This window comes from Oenanthe melanoleuca, chromosome 17, assembly GCF_029582105.1.
Source record: "Oenanthe melanoleuca isolate GR-GAL-2019-014 chromosome 17, OMel1.0, whole genome shotgun sequence".
Lineage (NCBI taxonomy): Eukaryota > Metazoa > Chordata > Aves > Passeriformes > Muscicapidae > Oenanthe > Oenanthe melanoleuca.
Window position 1 is genome coordinate 1,979,300 of NC_079350.1, and position 19,323 is coordinate 1,998,622.

Below are 19,323 nucleotides of genomic sequence, written 5' to 3' on the forward strand. Positions count from 1 at the left end.
GGACACCACCCTGGAGTAGAAAGGGGCTGTCCAGTGTGTTCCCACTGTGTGGCTCACTGCCATGTCCTGGGGAAAGCAGGAGAGAAGCAGCCTCCACTCGGGCCCTGGCTGTTCCAGGGCTGTTGGTATTGCCGTGGGGATGGCTGCGGGAATGGCCGTGGCCCTTCGGCTGCGGTGTGGGACAGGAAGGAGAAGGCAGTTTCGGAGCCGTGCTGGGATGCACAAGAGCCCCGCCTGAGGCACCGGTGAGAGGTCCCCGCCCCGGGCACGGCCCCGCGTGTGTGTCCCGGTGCTGCCAGCGCGTCCTCCGTAGGGAGGCAGCAGAACACCGCCGATGGAGCGCGGCCGCGGCGGCGGGAGGCGCTGGGAGGCGCTGGGAAGCGCTGGGAGACACGAAGCATCGCAGCTCCTGTGCTGCTCTGCCTTGGGCCGCCCCGCATCTCCCCTCCGGTGCCCTGAGCCCCTCGTTCCCCGTGTTTTGGGTGGTGCTGCCCCCGGAATTCGAAGCATAACGGGAAGAGGAGAGCGGGACACAAGAACCTGTGGCGGGTCAGCATCATCCAAAATCCTTCCTCCCATCTTCCCAAGGATGCTGGTGCCACGGGAACAGCCGTGCCATGAGGACACCTGATGCTGTGGCCCCACAGCCGTGAGACAAGGGACAAAGGTGCAGTTCAGGGGATCGCCACTCTGAGCCCCACGCAAGGAGCAGAGCTGTGGGGCAGCCAGGCAGAGGCACCCCACAACTCCCCAGCCCTGTGTCCCTCTGATCCCAGGGGATCTGCACGGCCGTGGAGCTTCCCCAGGCTGAGCCGTCCTTGTCCATCCCTGAGCAGTTTCTCTGTGGAATGTGGTTCAGTGGGGGAACATTGACCGTGGGCTGCAGGGGATGGGCAGAGAACACGGAAGCTGAACCCCGCATTTTTCTGCTATGAGTTTAAGACGTGACCAGCGGCAAGTCCCTGTGAGGGACACCGAAACAAGGGCACAGAAGATGCTGGTGGCTGCAGACCCCTCACGGGACACTGCTTAGGGCTGCTCCCCTCCGGCTGGGCTCAGGGGGGCTGCGTGGGCACAGGGGCAGCAGTGGGGCAGCCCAGGGGTGAAACCCTCCCCGATGGCCGAACAGGGCTGGCGGCCCCTTCCCCAGCTCCACCGGGCACAGCAGCGGAGGACCCAGCATTTCCTCCGGCATGGGGAGCTGACAAACGGTTTGGGGGGCTACAAATCAGAATTGAAAAGCCGGAGCTGGACAGGCTGTCTGGGAACTCGTAACCTGAGCCCCAGGAAAGGAGGACTCAGGAAAGCGCTTTCAGCAATCATATTCATCATCTTCAGCTCAGGCTCATTAGGCTCGCGGAGCCCAGCCCCGCCACCGCCAACGCCTCCCGCACGCAGATAGAGCCGCCGGCTCAGACAAATAAATGCTTCCAGCTTCCCGGTGGATGCGGCAGGTCAGGGAGCATCTGATGCCAATTACCTGCGGTGTTGGGTTCCCCGGCCAGCCCAGCCCAGCCCTGCGCTCCGACCCTCCCGGCCAGCCCTGCCCCGGCCACCTACACGTCCCATCCTGCTCTGGGTGGCCCCACGATCACCCTCTGCTCCCAGTGCCAGGAGCGATGGTGGCAACCAAGGGGACAGTTTGAGCCTTCTGTTACAGGCGGAAGAACAGTGCTTTGGGCTCCTCCATCCCGGATCAGGGACCGGACTGGGACTGATCACCTGAGCACTTCAGGGGATGGTTGAAGGCCGTCCCCACCAGCGTGTCACTGCTGCCACTCCCTCTCAGTGTCCCCACACACGTGCTCACAACAGGGATCCTGCTCCCTGGCACGGGACAGAGGGTAGAGGATGCCCCAGCTGGTACAGCAGGTTTGGAGCCATCCTGGCTGAGGGGCTGGCAGAGCCCCGAGCACTGGGCAGCCCTTCCCAAGCAGTGGGAAGTGTGTTGGGGCTGTGCTGGCCGTGTGACAGCACGTGGGTGCTCTGCACCCTGCTGTACCTGGGTCCTGTGGGATGATCCCTGGGGTCATCCCCACCTCAGGGGACCTGAGCAAAGGACAGCTGTGGGAGTCTGTCAAATTCAGGCCCAAAATCCCAATGGAACATGGAAACCCATGGACAGGGCTGGGAAGGGTCCAGGTGTCCATCCGAGGGGATGCCAGCACAGCCACGCAGCCTCGCCGAGGTGGTGAAATGGTCACAGGTGGCTCTGCTCACCCCGCGGCTCTTGGGGACAGCTGCACACTGCTCCCACTTCTCCAGGCTCAGGCTGGCCTGGATGTCCTTAATTGCCCAAAGGTCGGTGTCCCCGAGCCCGGGGCCACGTGTCGGAGGGACTGCGGGCAGGAGCCTGACGCGGACACAAGTCATTCGGGATCAACGCTGGGGGTCAGGAAATTACAATGGACACGAACCTAAATATGCTGCACGTCCCCCCAGGTAATCAGGGGCCGGGCCAGATTCCAGCTGACAGCTTAAATGCCTTAATTCCTCAGCCGCTGTGGTTCGAGGGGGTCCCGTGTGCCGTGGGCTTCTCCCAAATGGTCTCTGAGCTGGAGATTTGTCTGTAATTGGAGGCGTGTTGCATTCCCCTGAAAGTAGCCAGGTCCCGCTGGAGGGGGGCTGCGGGAAGGCAGCAATTTCCCTTATGGAATTATTTACCTGATTAGAGAGTTTATTTTATCAAAATTGCTTCAGAATGGGGCTGCTCAGTGTGTCCAGCGCAGGGAGCTCCCCGGTGGGGCTGGCGGCCTGGAGACAGGTAATTTGTGTGGTTAATGGGACTAATCCACCAGGCAATTACACCAATAGATTTCATGGCTGCAAAGTGCCCTGTTCCCGTTAATTAAAAATCTGTTAAGAAGATTAGCAAGTAAAGGTATCAAAAGAAACCCACGAGTTTCTTTCCCCACAGGCCCCCTGAAGGCGAGTGTGGGAGTGCTGGATTGCTCACATTAGCACAAAAATGATTCTTTTAGAGGTAAGGGCTTCACATCCAAAGTAACTGCTGACAGTTTACCCCGACTTCTCTACCAAGAGGTCCTTTATTTTTAATTACAGTTTTTAAAATTAGCCCTGATTGTTAGTGTGGAGTGTTAGCTTAAATATATTTGGAATATATGGTTCCCCTGTGTGTGGTAGCACAGGGTAAGGAGGGCAGCCCTCCTGCTCCCCAGCATGGGCCCCTACTGCTGGGCTGGTGCTTGGGACTGCCCAGGAGGAGTCAGGAGTCCCAGGGGTCTGAGCTCAGCATCCCCTTGGGTTGCTCCCACCAGGGCAGGAACAGGGATGGCAGTGGTGCCACCACCGACAGAGCCACCAAACCCGGCTCTGCAGCAGGTACTGGGCTGTATGGGCACGTCCCCAGCGTGCTGGGGGCACGGGACTCCACCAGTGGCTTCTCTGTGGCAGGAGACTTGTGCCACCACCACCTGCACCCCTCGGACACCCCACTGCCATCCCCACAGCACTGCTGGCCAGCCCAGCTCTGCTCAGCCCTCGCTGGTGCCACTCCTGGTCTTTGTCCACAGCCAGACACGAGCAAAACAAAAGCAAATTCCCCAGCAGCTGAAGGTGCCATTTTTACGGCTGGGCTGAACGAGGAAGTATTTTTTGATCTCTTAAAAATCCTGAATATTATCTGACAGTTTATCTTGTTTCTCGAATCCGTGTCTTTGCAGCAACGCCAGCTCATTTACATGTGTATTGCGCCTGCCTCCACGGGTGCTGAGGTCAATTGAAACTCAAGAAAAGAGGAGAAATTTATGCAAAACTGTTGATTGCATTTGTATGTAATGAAATCATCCAATATTCATCTGACTATAGACTCTAATCTGAAAGGAGAAGTGAAGGACATAAGAGTCACTGGAAAGCAATAATGAGCTTCTGTAGTGATTAAAAAAGCACTTGAGCTTTCTGAAAATCCAGCCAGAAATCGTGTCTAATCAACACGGAATATAGGAGGCAGAGATTACATTGATACATTTTGCAAAGCTCACTGTTGAAAATGTATGCGCGCTGTAAACTCTGACATGCCATCCAGGGTCTGTTGGATACAAATCCGGGCGGCACAATCAGCGCCCGGCTCGTCCCTGGCACAAAGCAATCTTGGTGTCTCTGCTCGATGACTCACAAGGAGCGCAATCACATCTATTTTGAAGAGCAATGTTGTTTTTTAACTATGTCGAGAGCTTCCAGCTTCCTTGGAGTTTTTGCTTCCCTTTGCCTCCGTTTCGCGTGTCCCTGCAGCTCAGGGCTCGGTCCAGGAGCTGGCAGGAGCCCGGAGTGTGCCCTGGTGCTGTGCAGCTGCTTGGAGCACTGGGACATCCTGCTGGAGTTGACAGTGGCTTTGAGCAGCTTGGGAAGGGCACAGGTCTGTCCTGAGCAGGGATGTGCACAGGGATGTATTCGTGGTGTTGGGAGTGTGACCCTTGGGGACCCCCACCCCTCCAGGTCACAGCAGTGCCCCAGATGGGAGCCTGCCAGTGCCTCAGGCTGGCAGGTGCTGTTAGAAGAGGAGTGTGGACAGCCCAGGGCACAGAGGGATTCTGGCCATGGCCCTCCCTCACCTTCTGCCCTGCCCAGGCCAAATCATTTGGTGGCTGATGCAGCGTCCCTGATACTGACACCGACCCACATTAAAGCAGCCCAGCTGCTTTCTGGCCCGTGTCCCTTCCCCTCCTGGGTTATTTGGCACAGCTGGAGCTCCTTTCCCACCCGCCAACAGCATCAGCTGCAGCTTCTTATCAGCTCTGGGTGCAATCCAGGTTGGAACCGAGTGAGAGGTTCCTGCTGATGCCAGTGGAGGAGTGTTTGGAGCAGGCAGACTTTGTGCTGCAGCCCCTGATGTGGAGCAGCAGGTGATTTGTGCTGCAAAGGGAAAGTGGGACCCCTCCAGGGCCGCCCTGTGAGCCAGCTGATGGTGAGTGCCCATCCTCTCTGTTCCTGGGTGGTTCTCTGTGTCTGGGATGTGCTGGGGCTGTGCTGTTTTCTGTGCTTGTCCCATAGGGAGCAGGATGGACAGTGGGGGCACAGCTGCCCAGATTCACGTCCTATCTGCCCTGCTTTGGTGGTGCCAGGGCTGAGAGCAGTTTCTGTGGGCCCTGTGGCTGCTCCTGGCTGATGCAGGGCATAGGGCTGAGGAGGATGCAGTTACCTCCCCAGCCATCCAGGCAGCTCTGTCCCCAGCCAGCACCAGGGTAATTTTACCACAGGTTTTATTCCTTGTCTAGTGGTGACTATTTGGGCAATTCCCATGTGCATGACCCCCTGTAGCTCCACTGCCAGCACATCAAGGGCTTGGGGAATGGGAAGAGGCTGGGGAAGCCTCCATGAGCAGCAGCAGTTCTCCACCTGCCCTGGCTTTGTGGAGCTCCCAGCTGCTGCTCCTGGGCAGGTATCAGGGAAACCCTTCCAGCCCAGGCTGCTCTGGGGATGCTGAGGCTGCAACAATGGCAAGAAAAAAAGCCCAGTTGATAAATGTCAAAAGAAATCCAGTAATCGGCTGAAAGCAATTTCCCGAGCTGTGGAACCGCCCTGGGCTCGCCATCTTCCTTTATTCATTTATCATGGTAAGGGCTTTGGCCAAAATACACAAAGCAGAGAAATTGTTGACATGTGGGGCCCTAGCAGAGCAAATCCTTCATCCTCCTCCCCCTCCCTGCGGCACACAAACTAACTTTTGGGGAGTTGTTTATTTAAGGAGTGCAGAGCACTTGGTGCTCTTTGAACCCAAATGCCTTGGGAGCAGGGCTGGGGGGCTGTGACCACTTTCCTGCTCCTGCCACCACCCAGGCATCTGCTGCCCTCGGGAAGTACCTGCTCACAGAGAGGGGCTGAGCTCTGTGATGTGCTCAGGACCTGCTCTGCTTGTGCCTCCTCCAAGCCCTAATCTGTGGTGCCAGAGACTCACAGGCGTTTTGTAAATGGCTAGAGAGGCAGATGCTGCTTTTGGGAAGTTCTGTGTTGGCTTTAGGTCTTCTCAGCCCTGGCTAAAGCAGCTGTGCTGACAGCACTGGTTTCAGTTCTCTCCCCACAGAGCCCCTGCCCACCCTGTGCTGAGCTCCCTCATCCCTTCTCACTCTGCCAGCAGTGCCAGCCATGGCACGAGGCAAATGCTGCCTTTGGAACACACCAAGCAGGACCTGGCTGTTGTGAGGCTGCTGCTTCACACCTCATTTTGGCTTTATTTCAAGCAAAAATAAATGCTGAGGTTTGCAGCAGGCCAGGCAGGTTCCTCTCGTGGGTGGTCCTGGCTCAAGAGGACTGATGGTACAGGGCAAAGATGGGGCACAAAGTGAGCAGGGCAATCCTTCCTTTGAGCCTCCAGCAGTCTCCAGTTCTTCCTGATACTTTATTTTTGATCTCAGTTCATCCAATTCTGTTCCTGCCTGGGTAAAGGACAGCAAGGAGAGCTCCCCTTCCCTCCAGCACAGCCCAAGGTAGGCAGGGGGAGCAGCCAAGGCACAGAGCTGCCCCTGCCCATCCCTGAGGCTGCTGTGTGTGTGCCAGTCCATTCCTGCTCCAGGGGGAGTGTGGCCATGGGCATGGTGTTTATCCAAGCAGCTCCTTGGTCTTTGCTGCCAGCAGCTTGTCCATCTCTGAGGCAGCCTCATCTGCCATTTGCTGGATCTGTGGCAAGACAGTAAAATCAGAGTTCTGTGTGAGGTGATGCCACAGTTTAAAGGGAAAGGAGTGACCAAATCACCCTTTGGAACAAAGCTTGAAGTGCCAATAAAACCCCAGTAGTGGTGGGGCAGTAACTGGCTCATCCTGGGGGCTCCCATCAGCCCTCAGGGAATCTGTGCCAGTGTGACTGTGAGAGAGAAGGGACTGACCAAAGGCTCTGAAAAGAGAGCACAAACTCCTGGAGACTCAGGACAGAGATAGAGGCCTGCTGATGCTGGCACCAGAGAAGAGTGGCTGTAACCTTCGCAGCACTACAGGAACACACAGGTAATGTCCTGTGCACATCCCAGGTATTCACACATCACATAACAATATGTTTATTTCTAGTAAAAAGAAATTAACTGGTGATTGCTCAAGCCCTGCCCAGGGATCAGCTCTCTTGGTAACAAGAGATAGACATGGCCAGAGTGCACAAGGGATGAAAATGTGCAGGCAGGTAAAGACTGGAGCACATAGTGTGTTATGCACTGGTTTCACAGGAGTAAGATTTGTCTGCAAGGTCTGACAATGACCTTTGCTCATAATGAAAAATTTGGGCACAAGAAAAAAATTCCAGTGGAGATGTTACCTCTAGCAATGCAGAAAACCATCTGTGTGCTCTGGGAGTGCTGCTTCCCGCCAGGATTCGGTTACAATGGCATGGCCATTTTTCCTGCTTGCACAAACGCTCTGTATATCCATGTTTATTTTTGTGAGCACACAGAGAACTGTCCCAGAGCATTTGCAATGTATCTAACTTTAGCTGCTAATAAACAAACAGCTAAGAAGTAATGGCCTGCCTTCAGAGGCATCAATTCAGCAGAACACTTAGGCTTGTGCCTGAGTTTATGCCCAAGTAATTGACTTTAGTGACATCTGCTCTTAGGGAATTAGGCATGTGCTTAAGTATTTTCCTGAATTGGAGCCAAAAACTCTGAACAGAGATAATCTTGCAAGCCTTTTCATTAATAACAACTGGAGCAATGCTCATTAACACATTTGCAGTGGCCAGGCACAGCATGAGTGGTGGTACAGCCGTGGTCATGGATTGTTTCACTCCCTAAATTCTGCTGGTTTGTGCAACAATCCCTCGTAACACAAAAGCTTTTGGGGAATTCTTTTTCCCTGTGTCAGCTTACAATGGTTCATATCCTAAATCTGGCTTTGAGATTGAAGCCCCAGATCTCACAAAGAAAAATCAGATTTAAATGTCATTGCCAGCTCCAAAAATTCAGCCCAGGGCTGTCCATTGCCCCACTGGGTTCTCAGTGCTGAGGATTTGTCAGCAAGGGTGGGACAAACCACTGAGCTGCGGGACACCATCATATGGCAGAAGGAAAGAAAAATTACCTGCTTTTCTAGCAGCCAGATGGTATCTTCTGACACTTTGTTCTTGGACTTCTTTACTTGGGTGATGCTTTTGCTTCTCACCTTTCTCAGGGCCTCTTTGGACTTGTTGGTGGACTGCTTGGCCAGCTTGGCCAGGCTCTCCCTGTGCTCTCTCGTGACCCTAGGAGAGAGAGGAGAGGAAAAACACAGAAAGGAAAAGCAGTGTCATGTGTAGCACAGCCAGATTTATTTTCTATGAAGGATTCTGGGTAAATGAGTGATCCTCTCCAACTGGTGCTGTCCTGCCCAGGGATACACAAAAGCTGCTCATTTTAGATGGAGCTGGCTCTATGTTGAGACAGTGTGTCTCAGGGCAGAGGGACAGAACAGCTCAGGGTGTGTTTTTATTCTGCTTTGGTCCACCTGAGAAAATCTGCCAGCTCTGCACAGCATCCCAGGGAAGCAAGTCTTGAGCCTAGAATGGAAAATTTCCAGCCCAGCCCTAAGCTGGAGATCTTGGACTGAATCTTGCTTTATAGTTGTTGCTGCAGTGCCTGAAAGTCATCTTGAAATGTTCAGACTTTCCTTGCTTCCTGCTGCCAAAGCATGGGTGGGAAAGAAGAAAAATCCAGCTCCAGACTTGAAAGATGGAAGTGAAAAGTGTCATCCTAAAAAGCACAAATCTGCAAAGCCAGGAGGAAATGTCTGCTCCTGAAACTTGGATTTGCCTCCCTGCATCTGAAGAGCCTGAATTATGTACCTGGAAGCTAAGGAGCTTATCCTTCACTCAATATTATTCCAGCTCACCAAGATGACCAAGATTTCCCACCAAGGTGATATAAACACCTGGGCTGACAAGAGCATGCTGCTGGATATGGTAAGCTACAGGTAACTCAGCCCAGGAGAGTTCCAGTGAACCTTCCCTCTGGTGTAGGGCCAGTTACTGCTGTGGTGTCACAAAAAAAAATGTCAAACTTTCTACCCCAAACTAAAAACTGGTGATGAGAGGGTCTGACTGTCAAAAAGGCTCAGGAATTGCTGATGTGTCCCCTCAGCTTGGGTCACGCTCACCTACAGCTGACCACTGTCAACTGCTAGTGCTTAACAATAATATTTTAATTATTTTCATAGCTCTTGGAGTTTCCAGACTGCCTGGAGAAGGAAAACCCCCGGTGCACTCCCTGAGACTCACTAGCAGGAGAATGCGTGGGGGTGATACTGCAAAATAAACATTTCACAGGAGTATTTAGAAATTGCCTGCAGCAGCCTGGGTCACCAAAACCCTGGGGCCAGGATTCTTTCCACAGAGAGCTCAGGAAATGTAGGGTGAGAGTCCCTGGGCTCTGCCCCACAGTGGGTGTGGGTTATGGGGGGCTCTGGGACAACACAGCTGGACCCTCAGCCCATCCCCACAGCCAGGTCTCTGGCAGCCATCTCAATTTCACAGTGCCAGAGGGAAGAGGTTTCCCAGAAGCAGTTACTATTTACAGGAATTTGGGATGGCCAGGAAAGCTGGCACCCAGGGCACCCCCAGCCTGTCCCTTCCTGCTGAGGGACTGTGCAGGGAGTTGGCTAGGAAATGTTACATGGAATCTCAGAATACCCTGAGCTGGAAGAGTGAAACTCCTGGCCCTGCACAGGACAACCTCAAAATCCCACCCAGTGCCTGAGAGTGCTGTCCAAACACTCCTGGAGCTCTGGCAGCCCTGGGGCTGAGCCCATGCCCTGGGGAGCCTGGGCAGGGCCCCACCACCTCTGGAGGAAGAACCTTTCCCTGAGATCCAGCCTAACTCACCACATGTGGCAGGAGGTTTCTGGTCAGCACAGGCTCAAGCCTGGCTCAAATGCCTGCCCAGGAGGGAGCAGGGCTCCTCGTGGTTCCCCTGCATCCCAACATCAATGCCTCTGGGGCTTCTCACACCCATCCTCCCCAGCCAGAGCCCCAGGGCACATCTGGAACCCCCAAAGCCAGCTCACAGCTCTGTGTGAGCTCACATTCTCAGGCAGCTTTTGGGGGGGAAGCAGGGAGTCAGTCCTGGCTGCTCAGCCTGCAGGAGGGAGCTGGGGATCTCTGCCATCCCTGCTGGGAAGGAGGGAGGGAGGGAGGTCTCAGCCCGAGCTCCGAGCCGTGCCGAGGGTATCGCTCACCCGCCCGGGGCTGCCGAGCCTTGAAGGAAATGTTTTTGTTTATGCAGCTCTGCCAGATTTCCTCTGCTTCTTGGCACTGGGTCACAGCTTTCATGCCTCCTTGTCTGTCTTTATTAACACCAATTTCTTTTTATCACCGCGCAGTGCCGGGGAGTTTCTCAGTGGGTTTTATGTTCCAGCCAGACTGTGTGTAAATTCTCAGCAATGCTACCAATAATGCCAGAAACGGACACTTTTCCAAGCAGATGCTGTTTCTGGTTAAGGAATCCATCAACACAAGCCAGGCCTGAGGTTTCTAAGGACAGTTGCTTTAATCCTGCCCCGAGATCTGGGACTTTTAAGCTGTTCTTAGGTATGTTTTCTTTTCTTTCTAGTAACCATTGTTCCTACCCCCTCTTAAAGGCAAAACAAGTGTGAAGTGAACTTGGGGAAAGGGGTCAGATGGGGAATGAGGACAAGGTCCCACCCAGCTGCCCTCTCCTGCAGCCCATGGAGCAGCAGGGTCAATCCCTGCCACTCCCCAGGGACAGCTTTGTCCTGCCTGGACCAGGGCAGGGCCTGGTCATTGACATGTCAGGGGGGTCACATCTTTTTTTCTGCCTCCCCCAGCCCCAGGGGTTTAAGCACTGTAGCCCCTGGTGTCCCACTCCTATGTGTGGAAGAGCAGACCCTCAGAGAGGGCGACCCAAGACACTTCTCTGGGTAAGAGCCAGTTCTGTACCTCCAACACCAGGAATTTCCTGTGAAGGAGAGGAATCAGTTAAAGGAAAGGAGGCTAAACTAAACACTCTGCATTCATAATTGCAGATAAACACAGGGTGCAACATTTATTGCTCAATAATCGCAAGTGAGAGGCTCCTGATGATGAGCAGGAGCAGCTCAGAACGGCTTTGGGGTGTTTTTAAGTGACATTTTCTTGGTCCTTTCTCCCTATAGTAGGTATCTTTGCTTATTTCTTAAAGGGTAAAGGGAAAAAAAAGGCTCACAATGACTCATTAAACTTTCAAATGAGTCATCTGGCTTTCAGTAAAGCATGTGTAAAAATATTACTGATTTACAAACAATATCCAGTGTAACACAATAGGTCCAAAAAAGATGAATCTAAAAATGAGGCAATACCATAAAAGACACAAGGTCAGGTCAAATTCGGCCAAGAGATCAACCAATACAAATGTTCCCATGGATGGTTTTCTTTCTTTCTTTTTTATTTTTAATTTTTTATTTTTAAACCCTCAGAGGCTACTTTTTATACAAATAAATATTGCCTATGCAGTGCTAGCCACACAAACAGGAGAGTGCCTTAGGGAGCAGAGGGATACTGGCAGGCAGCAGAAGTAAACACTGACGACACAAGTGTATTTTTTCTGTTAAAACTGCATTGCAAAAACTAAACTGATAGAATAAATACTGAAAAGCACACTCCATTTTTAAATGCTCTGTTCAAACTCTGGAGCACAGCTGGACCCGCACAAGGCAAATTATGACACACGTGTCCAGCTGACAGGTCAGACTCAAGAGTGGTTATAATAACAGGTAAGGACAATTTGGATTTGGTTTTATTTTTACTGTGCCTCCCTTCATGACAGAACCAAAATTAATATTGTCTCTTCATTTCTGATTTGTTGCTAATTTTGCCCACCTGACGTAATTCTGCAATTTCACTGCATCTCTCTCTCTCATATATTCTTTCATGAACTGCTGGAAATAATGTAAAACTTTTTAAAAAAATTTAAAAGTAAATGAGAGAGATAATTATTTCTGCCCTACCTTCTTCATTAGGGGTTTTAAAAGGTTGGAAATGTTTGTGTTTTTGGTAAGTGGCTGAAACTCCCACAGGCCCAGACATGGAGCTAAAGAGCAAAAGGGACTGGAGATGCCAGTGAGGGCAGACCCACAGGGCACAGCTCCCAAGCCAAAATCCTTAACTCAGGATTTCCAGGCTCCCAAGCAGCCAGGAGGGGACCAAGAGCTGCAGCCCTGGCACAGGAGAGGAACACAGGAGCACAGGCAGAGCTTCCCTGGGAAGAGAAGCCTTGTTTTCACTCTGCAGCACCACCTAAGATAGTGAAAGACCGTACAAATTTGTTTAAAAACACGGTATTTTGTTAAAGCTTGGGATTTGCAGTTTTGGAGTTTCCTCCCCTGCAATTCGTATTCAAGGATGACCCAAGTGCCCATTAACAATCAAACCACTGTGCAGCAACCCGGGAGCCTCAGCAATTACGAAGATAATGGTGCCCTCCTCCTCCTCTGCCTCCTCTTCTGAGGAATGGGGGAAGGGCAGGGAGCACAGGGAAGGAAAATCAGCAAATAGAATGATAATGTCACTCCCTCTCACCGACAGCAACGGAAAGCTGCAATTAGACTTCTCTGATCAAAATGCTGGGTAAAATTCCACAGAATTTTTAAAGGAGATTTACAGCACAAGAAATACCTGGTTCATCTTTGCCAAGAAGTCACTGTGCAAGGGGTTTGTTCACGCCCAGTGTGGGAGTTGTTTGTCTTTACCATGGTGTGAAACCATGGTGTGAAACCATGCCCAGCCACCCCTGCCCAGGGTATTCAGATGCTCCATAAGGTCTGAGCACCCACAGGAACTCAGGAATTTTCCTTGTGCCCCCCAGCCCTGTGCCAGGCTCCATGTGTGTCAGTCAGTGGGTGGAGCTGCTGGGGGGTCTCTGATTCCATGGGAATGGAGCCAGGATCACTTCTCATCCAAACTGAAGCATGGATGCAGCAGAACTTCCTTCCTTGTCCAAGGTTTAGGAGATACTTGTGTTAGGTGAGGGAAGTGATGCTTAGCCCTTGCCCAGAGGCAACCTGCTTTTCCAGCCCTATACTCAATTTTCCATACAGCCACCAGTTACACACTGTGTATTACACAAAAGAGTGAGTACATTTTTCTGTCAAAGTTATAAATTTCCTTCCTCTCACTTTCAGCAGTTTCTTTCAGTGCTCTCTGCAGCAAGATGCTACTCTCCCTTATTTCTCCTAGTTCAAATTGCTGTTCTGTGCTGGTGTAATTCCAGGAATTTAGAGTATGGCAGCAAAGAATCAGTCCCTGAATATAGTTTTATAGCAATATAGTTTCAAAAGCCTTTGGCTGTCTCTTTCAAAGTGCTGCAGTCATCTAGGACCAAGCTTTCTCTGCAGAGGGAAGATGAAAAATAAGACCAATCATCAGCTGGCAAGATGTGGTGACTTAGAGCTCAGACACTCCAAAGAGGTTTCACAAGATGCTTCTAAGGGCTCCAATTTTTTCCTGAACCCAAATTGCAGCTCTTTGGAAAGCAGCTGCACGGGGATATCCAGCAATCCTGCATGCTTACCCTCTGAAGGGCACTCACAGCAATGTTCTGTGTTATCCTGCCATGATGCTGAGCTTGGGCATGGATACTCACTTGGGAACTGGCACCCGAATCACCGTCCCGTCCACCTCTGGGTTCAGGTTCATGCCACTCTCCCTTATGGCCTTGGCAGCTGCAGCTGTGCTCTGTAAAACAGATCAAAAGGTAAAGGGAATTAGGAAATAATCACTGCCATATGCCAGAACTCTGTCAATAGTTGGCAATCCATCTCCATGGAACATGGAAACATTTACTTCTGTTACCAGTAAGATCAGGAAGTTACATTGGTGCAGAGAGCTTTGATCAAACCGAATGGGAAACTCGTATTGGGGTAGGGGGGCACGGAGGGAGGAGAGGGGAAGGGAAGCAACAACAAAAGAAAACTGCTTTGCTTCTTTGAAACTGTTTGAATGGTTTGAGGCAACACAGAATGAAACCGCAATAAATTCCCAAGGCAGGGCCTGACTGTGGCAAAGGAGATGAAAGATTCTGAGCATTTAAAAATTCCAGTTGAATGTTTCCCCCTAGAAATCACGCAGTGCCAATTTTGAAACCTTAACAAACTTAACCACTTCAGCACTGCAGCCTGACCACAGGACAGCAGGGCAGTAGCAGATGGCTGAGAAACAGTGCTCGTGCCCAGCTCTGTTTATTTTACAGCTTATTACTGAGGATTAACTTTTCAAAACTCCCCTACTGCTGGCTGACACTCTGCTGTGCTTCAGAGGTGGGGTGGCAGGTTTGCTTGGTGACTGCAAGGTGATTAAAAGTGTCACAAAGTGTGAGTGCACCTCTACAGAGTGCCAGGCTTTGGGGTTAAAGGAGAGTTTGGCCAAGAACATCCACAGGGCTCTGCCAGGTCACTTCATTCTCGACTCTGGAGTCTTTTTTCCTGTGGCACTCACGTTTCTTACCAGGCACGATGCTATTTCTGATACTCCTTGCCATCATTAACTTTAGCTCCAGGCTGCTGCAGTATTTAAGTAGCTCAGACTGTATTTATAAAGCTCAGCTTTTGCCAACTGAGGCACAAACTAAAGCTCTGCAGATTTGTTCAGGTCCCTAATGTGTGACATCACTGAATAAAATGAATGCTCTGCTGGTGTGCTGTAGGAGACAACTGCTGTCCCCTGAAACTACAAGGGCAGAGAGAATGCAACCAAAATTATCTCAGCACGTTAGGAATGTCAATGTGTTATTCCATGGACAGAGCCTGTTCTGCAGGAAAGAAATACTCAGTGTAAACTGTGTTGTTTAACATAGATATTGGAGGAGATAGAAGAGGAAAATAATGAGACAAGGGAAAATATTGCAATATTGCCTCTATCCTCTTGCAGCCTGAAAAAAAAACCCTGTATTTAAAAACCCAGTGTTGTTTGGTTTTATAACTCTTGGGAAGACTGACTTTGGCTCTGCAAGTCCTTTTCTATGATTATTTTATTTCTCAGACTCTTCAGGCCATTTTATTTGCTTGTCAATGTCATGAACTACTGACTGTATGATGTAAATAATGACATCAATTGATCATGTCTCTAATGGTTTTAGTTCAATCTATCACAAAACAGGTATGGGTATTAAGGAACTGTAGTCAGAGAAATGGTTCAAGTGACAAGTGGTGCTTTGGCCTAGAAAGCAAAAGTGGGCAATGCTATCTAGAGGATATTTAATTTCTCATGTGCCCATTTCTCAGCCTGAGCTCCTGCTTGGACATGGGACAAGCCATAGAGAGACTTCCCTGGCCCTCTCAGCACTGACACTCCACAGGACCTCGCTGATGAGGGGCCTCCATTCTTCAGAGCCTTTATACACATGGGATACACTCTAAGGAACACTTAGGCATCAAGTGCCTTACACTGACCTCCTTTGAGACCTTGCTGGCTTAATTAATTGGGGAAAGCCTTTGCAAAATAAATAGAGATAAGGCCTGGCAAAGCTCCAGCCCTGGAGCAGGATGAATTGTTAACCTTGCTCACTCCTGCTCCCCTGTGCCCAGCTCTGTTAGTGGGACCTGCTGCAGGGCACCACAAGGGCTTCATCCTGAGCTGGGCTCTGGATTTGCTGTTTTGTTCAGGGGCAGGTCTGAGGCTCCTGTAGAAAAATACAAGAACTTGTCTCTCACAGAAAATAAACCAGAGCCTCTAATTTGGGTTCTGACCTGGAGGTGCTGCCAAGGGAGGAGCTGGCCAAGCAGTGCCCAGGTCGAGCTCTGTGACAGCACTTAGCACCAGCTCAGTCCCACCAGGGAAGCTGTTCAGAAGGTCACAGGCTCCATCAGCAGCTTCTCTCATGAACTCTCAGGGGTATCACCAGTCCTGGTAACACATAAGGAAGTTTCAGAGGCGTCTGATGAAGTCCCCAGCAAAAATTCCACCTACATGTCTGGTTCTGTGCATGGCCATGTCTTGACAAGGAACTGAAATGAATACAAAGGGGCTGGTACAGCACTGCAGCTGTGTGTGCAGTTCAGGTGAGTGTGTGTATACTCAGACTTCTCTAAATGCATGGGAAATGAGGAGGGCTGGAAGGGCACAGTGAATGCAGGCATCTGGTCCATGATGCTTCGTGTTGTTTTGCAGATCCAACTGAGGGGAAAGCATCTGCAAAGCAAACCCTGTACCTGTGGCACTCCTTGGATACAATCCTGAGAGCAACCACAGCACTCAGTAACTCTCCTCTGACCCTGTGCTGCTGCAGGTGAGCTGCTCTGGGAGCCACTTGGGGCTGGGGAGTTGCAGTCAGCAGCAAAAGGTCCCTTCTGTTCTGTGTCAGCTCAAAGTGACACAGCCCAGCCCGAGCCTCAGCCCTGCCACATTTGACTGATTTTGCCTAAATGCTCCTGTGCTCAGCATCAACCTGTTTGCTCCTGTAGCAATTATCTCCCCTCCCAATGTGTCCTCACCTCTGGAAAATTGGTCATGTTCACTATCATGAGCTGCGGTGACTTCTGTGAGATCTGCCCCAGCTGGTTCAGCGGAAACTTCCCATCTTTTGTCATCACAGTTATGTGATCCAGGGCCCCTCAAAAGAACCAAACAAGGGAGGTTCAGTGGCATAAAACAGTGTGCAGTGATGCTGAAGAGAAACGTGTGCACATTGTCCCACTTCCCTTCTGCCATGCAAAATCCAGAAAAATCCTTTTTCCAAAAGGAAAAAATGGTGTTTATTCAGACTTCAGGTGCTGTTTGTGTTCAGGCATCCCCTGTGTATTCACCACTTAAATATTTCAAAGCTGTTCTAAAGCAGAAAAACATGAAAACAAAACTCTTGTTTGTTTTTGCTACTAGAATAGGAAAACTAAGCAGGATTGTTAAGAATTAAAGGGAAATGGTTATTTTTTTAATTTCTCCAACTTAAAGAAAATCAAAATGTTTCTATAAAACTCAAGACAAATATTGTCTTCAACTTAGCAGTGCTCTCTTTAAACCCCTCTTTTTTTTTTCAGGCCCCCAGAGGGGTGTTGTACATTGCCTAATTTAAAGTATTCAGTTTCTCCCTGAGCTACTCTTAATCTACTCTCTACTTTCTGCTGCAAAATGTTAACAGGCCAAAAGACACTTGGGACAGGAGGTACTTTATCAGTGCAATTAAAAAAAAATACCTATGGTTAAACGAAATAGTTAAAAGACTGAGCTATGCTGTCCAGCTCCATTAAAGACAGAAGTGCCCCTGCCAGAGCTGGGGTGGTGAATGATTCAGATTTGGTCATTGTTTAATGGTAAATTTTATCCCTGAAACTTGATACACTTACAAATGCATATGTTCAGAGTGTTATAGCAACTGTAGCTTACTCAAACATATTCACATTTCTTTCAAAAACACAAAATCCATGAAGTGAGTGAGGCTTGTACAAGTTATGACCCACAAAGATGCACAGCAGAAAAAAGTTTGTGTATGCCAGACACCAGCCCAATGGCAATTTCCAAAAGGCTAATTTAATGGCAATTGGATTTTTCCTGCCCTACTGCACCATTAGCTGACAACCTGCTTCTCCATCACATCTGCAAACAGTTCAGTTAGACACTTTCGACATCTCCCACTTAAAAAAGCTATTTCCAGGAAGCTATTAACAAAAATGGATCCTTCCTGGTCAAGCTCAGGGTGAGGAAAGCCTCTAGCTGGAGATGTCAGGGCTGTAGGAATTGGATGCCCAGTGGATAACTACAGGAAAAGAAAATCGATTTTGAAAAAATATGAGTTGTGCATTACTAGGATTTGTATCCTTATTTACAAGGCTACAGAGCATCACACAAGGGAGTTACCAACCTGGTGAGGTCCTAACATTGAGATTTCTGTTGAAATCTTCTTTCAGAGCTTCTATGACTGCCTGCATATCTGCACTGGTTTCCTCCAAATTGATAATATCCTCAACTAGGGCAGCACTGATATTCACTTTGGCTTGACTTTGCCCTTTACCTTTAGCTGCAGATTACACACACAAAAAAGAAAAAAAAAAAAAAAAAAAAAAAAAAAAAAAAAAAATTAGTTTCTATTTCTGACAAAAAGAAAGTAGAAAGAAGATATTAAAGTTCTGGTCAGATTTAGAATCAAGTCTAAGATAAACTGAAGTAAAATCAAAATAACTCTATTTTTTAATGAGTAAAGAACTCACCATTTGAGCATATCAGACAAAATCAGTAAATATATTAAAAATATTTAAATCTTGAGGAGAGGTTGCATAACCATGAACAAAGCTGCCATTTATACCTTTTTTGGTAGCCAGCTGTCTGCTCAGCAGCATGTGCTGCACACACTGGCAGCAGCCCTCCAGGAGCGGGGCTGGGCAGCCTCGGGGAGCCTGGGGCAGCGCCCGGGCCCCGGCAAAGGAGGATCGGCGCAGCAGGGACGGGAGAGGGCGGAGGCACCTCAGCGCCAGAGCCATCGCTCACACTGCTCCCTGATCGCGGAGGAGAGAAAGGCGGGACGGCAGCTCGGAGTCCTGAAACCAAACACACTCGGCTCTTAGCGGCGGCTGTGCGGGAAAGGTGACAGCGCAGCGATGAGGGCACTGCTCTGGGGATCTGCAGCGACCACATGCAGAGAGAAGGGCTCGGTGGCTGCCAGCCCGTGCCCGCAGTATCGGCGTGGCCTTTGCACATCTGTCCGGACGTGTGACACAAAACCCACGGCTGCTGAGCAGGAACAGCTCAGCCCGGTACCGGGTGTGCGCACATCAACTGGGATGAAATTTTAATTTCTGTCTCATGAGCTCTGACACGCCCATATTCACAGGGATTATTCCCGCCTGGGCAGCTCCAGGCTCCGGGAAGTTTCAGCCGCTGCGGATCAGAGCTGCGGCAACACGGATGGGACTCGGTCCCGGCGGAACCGGCGGCGCGGGCACCGGGACACCCGGCCCTTGCCCCTGCCCCTGCCCCTGCCCCTGCCCCCGTCCCTGTCCCTGCTCCCGGCCCCGGTCCCGCGCAGGTGCGCACAGGCCCCGCCCATCCTGGCCCCGCCCAGTCCGGGCCCGCCCTCACTGACCCCACCCCGCGCCCGGCCAAGCCCACACCACTCCCGCTGTTCAGGCCGCCCCGGCCCGGCCCGGCCCGGCACAGCCCGCTGGCCTCGGTGCCCCGTGGAAAGGCGCGCCGAGGCGCGGACATCGGTGATCGGGAATCGGGGCAGGGAGCGGGGAGCGGGGTCGGTGAAGGGGAGGTTGGGAAAGGCGGGAGGGCGGGCGCCACCGCCTCGCTCACCGTCGCGCAGCCCCGCGCTTCCAGACAACGTCATCGGCCGGGCCGCCGCGTGACGTCACAGCGCGGCGCCAAGGGCGGGGCGAGGCCTGCGCGGGTCGGAGCGGCCGCGGCCCCCGGGGACTGAGCGCGGCCCG

General features: G+C 51.1%; 1 protein-coding gene across 1 annotated transcript; it reads right to left on the reverse strand.

Moving 5' to 3' along the window:
• Window positions 1-6,151: 6,151 nt before the first annotated feature.
• MRRF (mitochondrial ribosome recycling factor) lies at window positions 6,152-19,261 on the reverse strand. Its single transcript, XM_056504967.1, has 7 exons — window positions 19,190-19,261; window positions 18,198-18,429; window positions 17,757-17,912; window positions 16,393-16,511; window positions 13,548-13,639; window positions 8,020-8,179; window positions 6,152-6,633 (listed from the first exon to the last, which is right to left on the reverse strand). Exons 2-7 carry the CDS (start codon window positions 18,370-18,372, stop codon window positions 6,556-6,558), a joined length of 780 nt encoding a protein of 259 aa, XP_056360942.1. The 5' UTR covers window positions 18,373-18,429; window positions 19,190-19,261; the 3' UTR covers window positions 6,152-6,555.
• Between the last annotated feature and the right edge of the window lie 62 nt (window positions 19,262-19,323).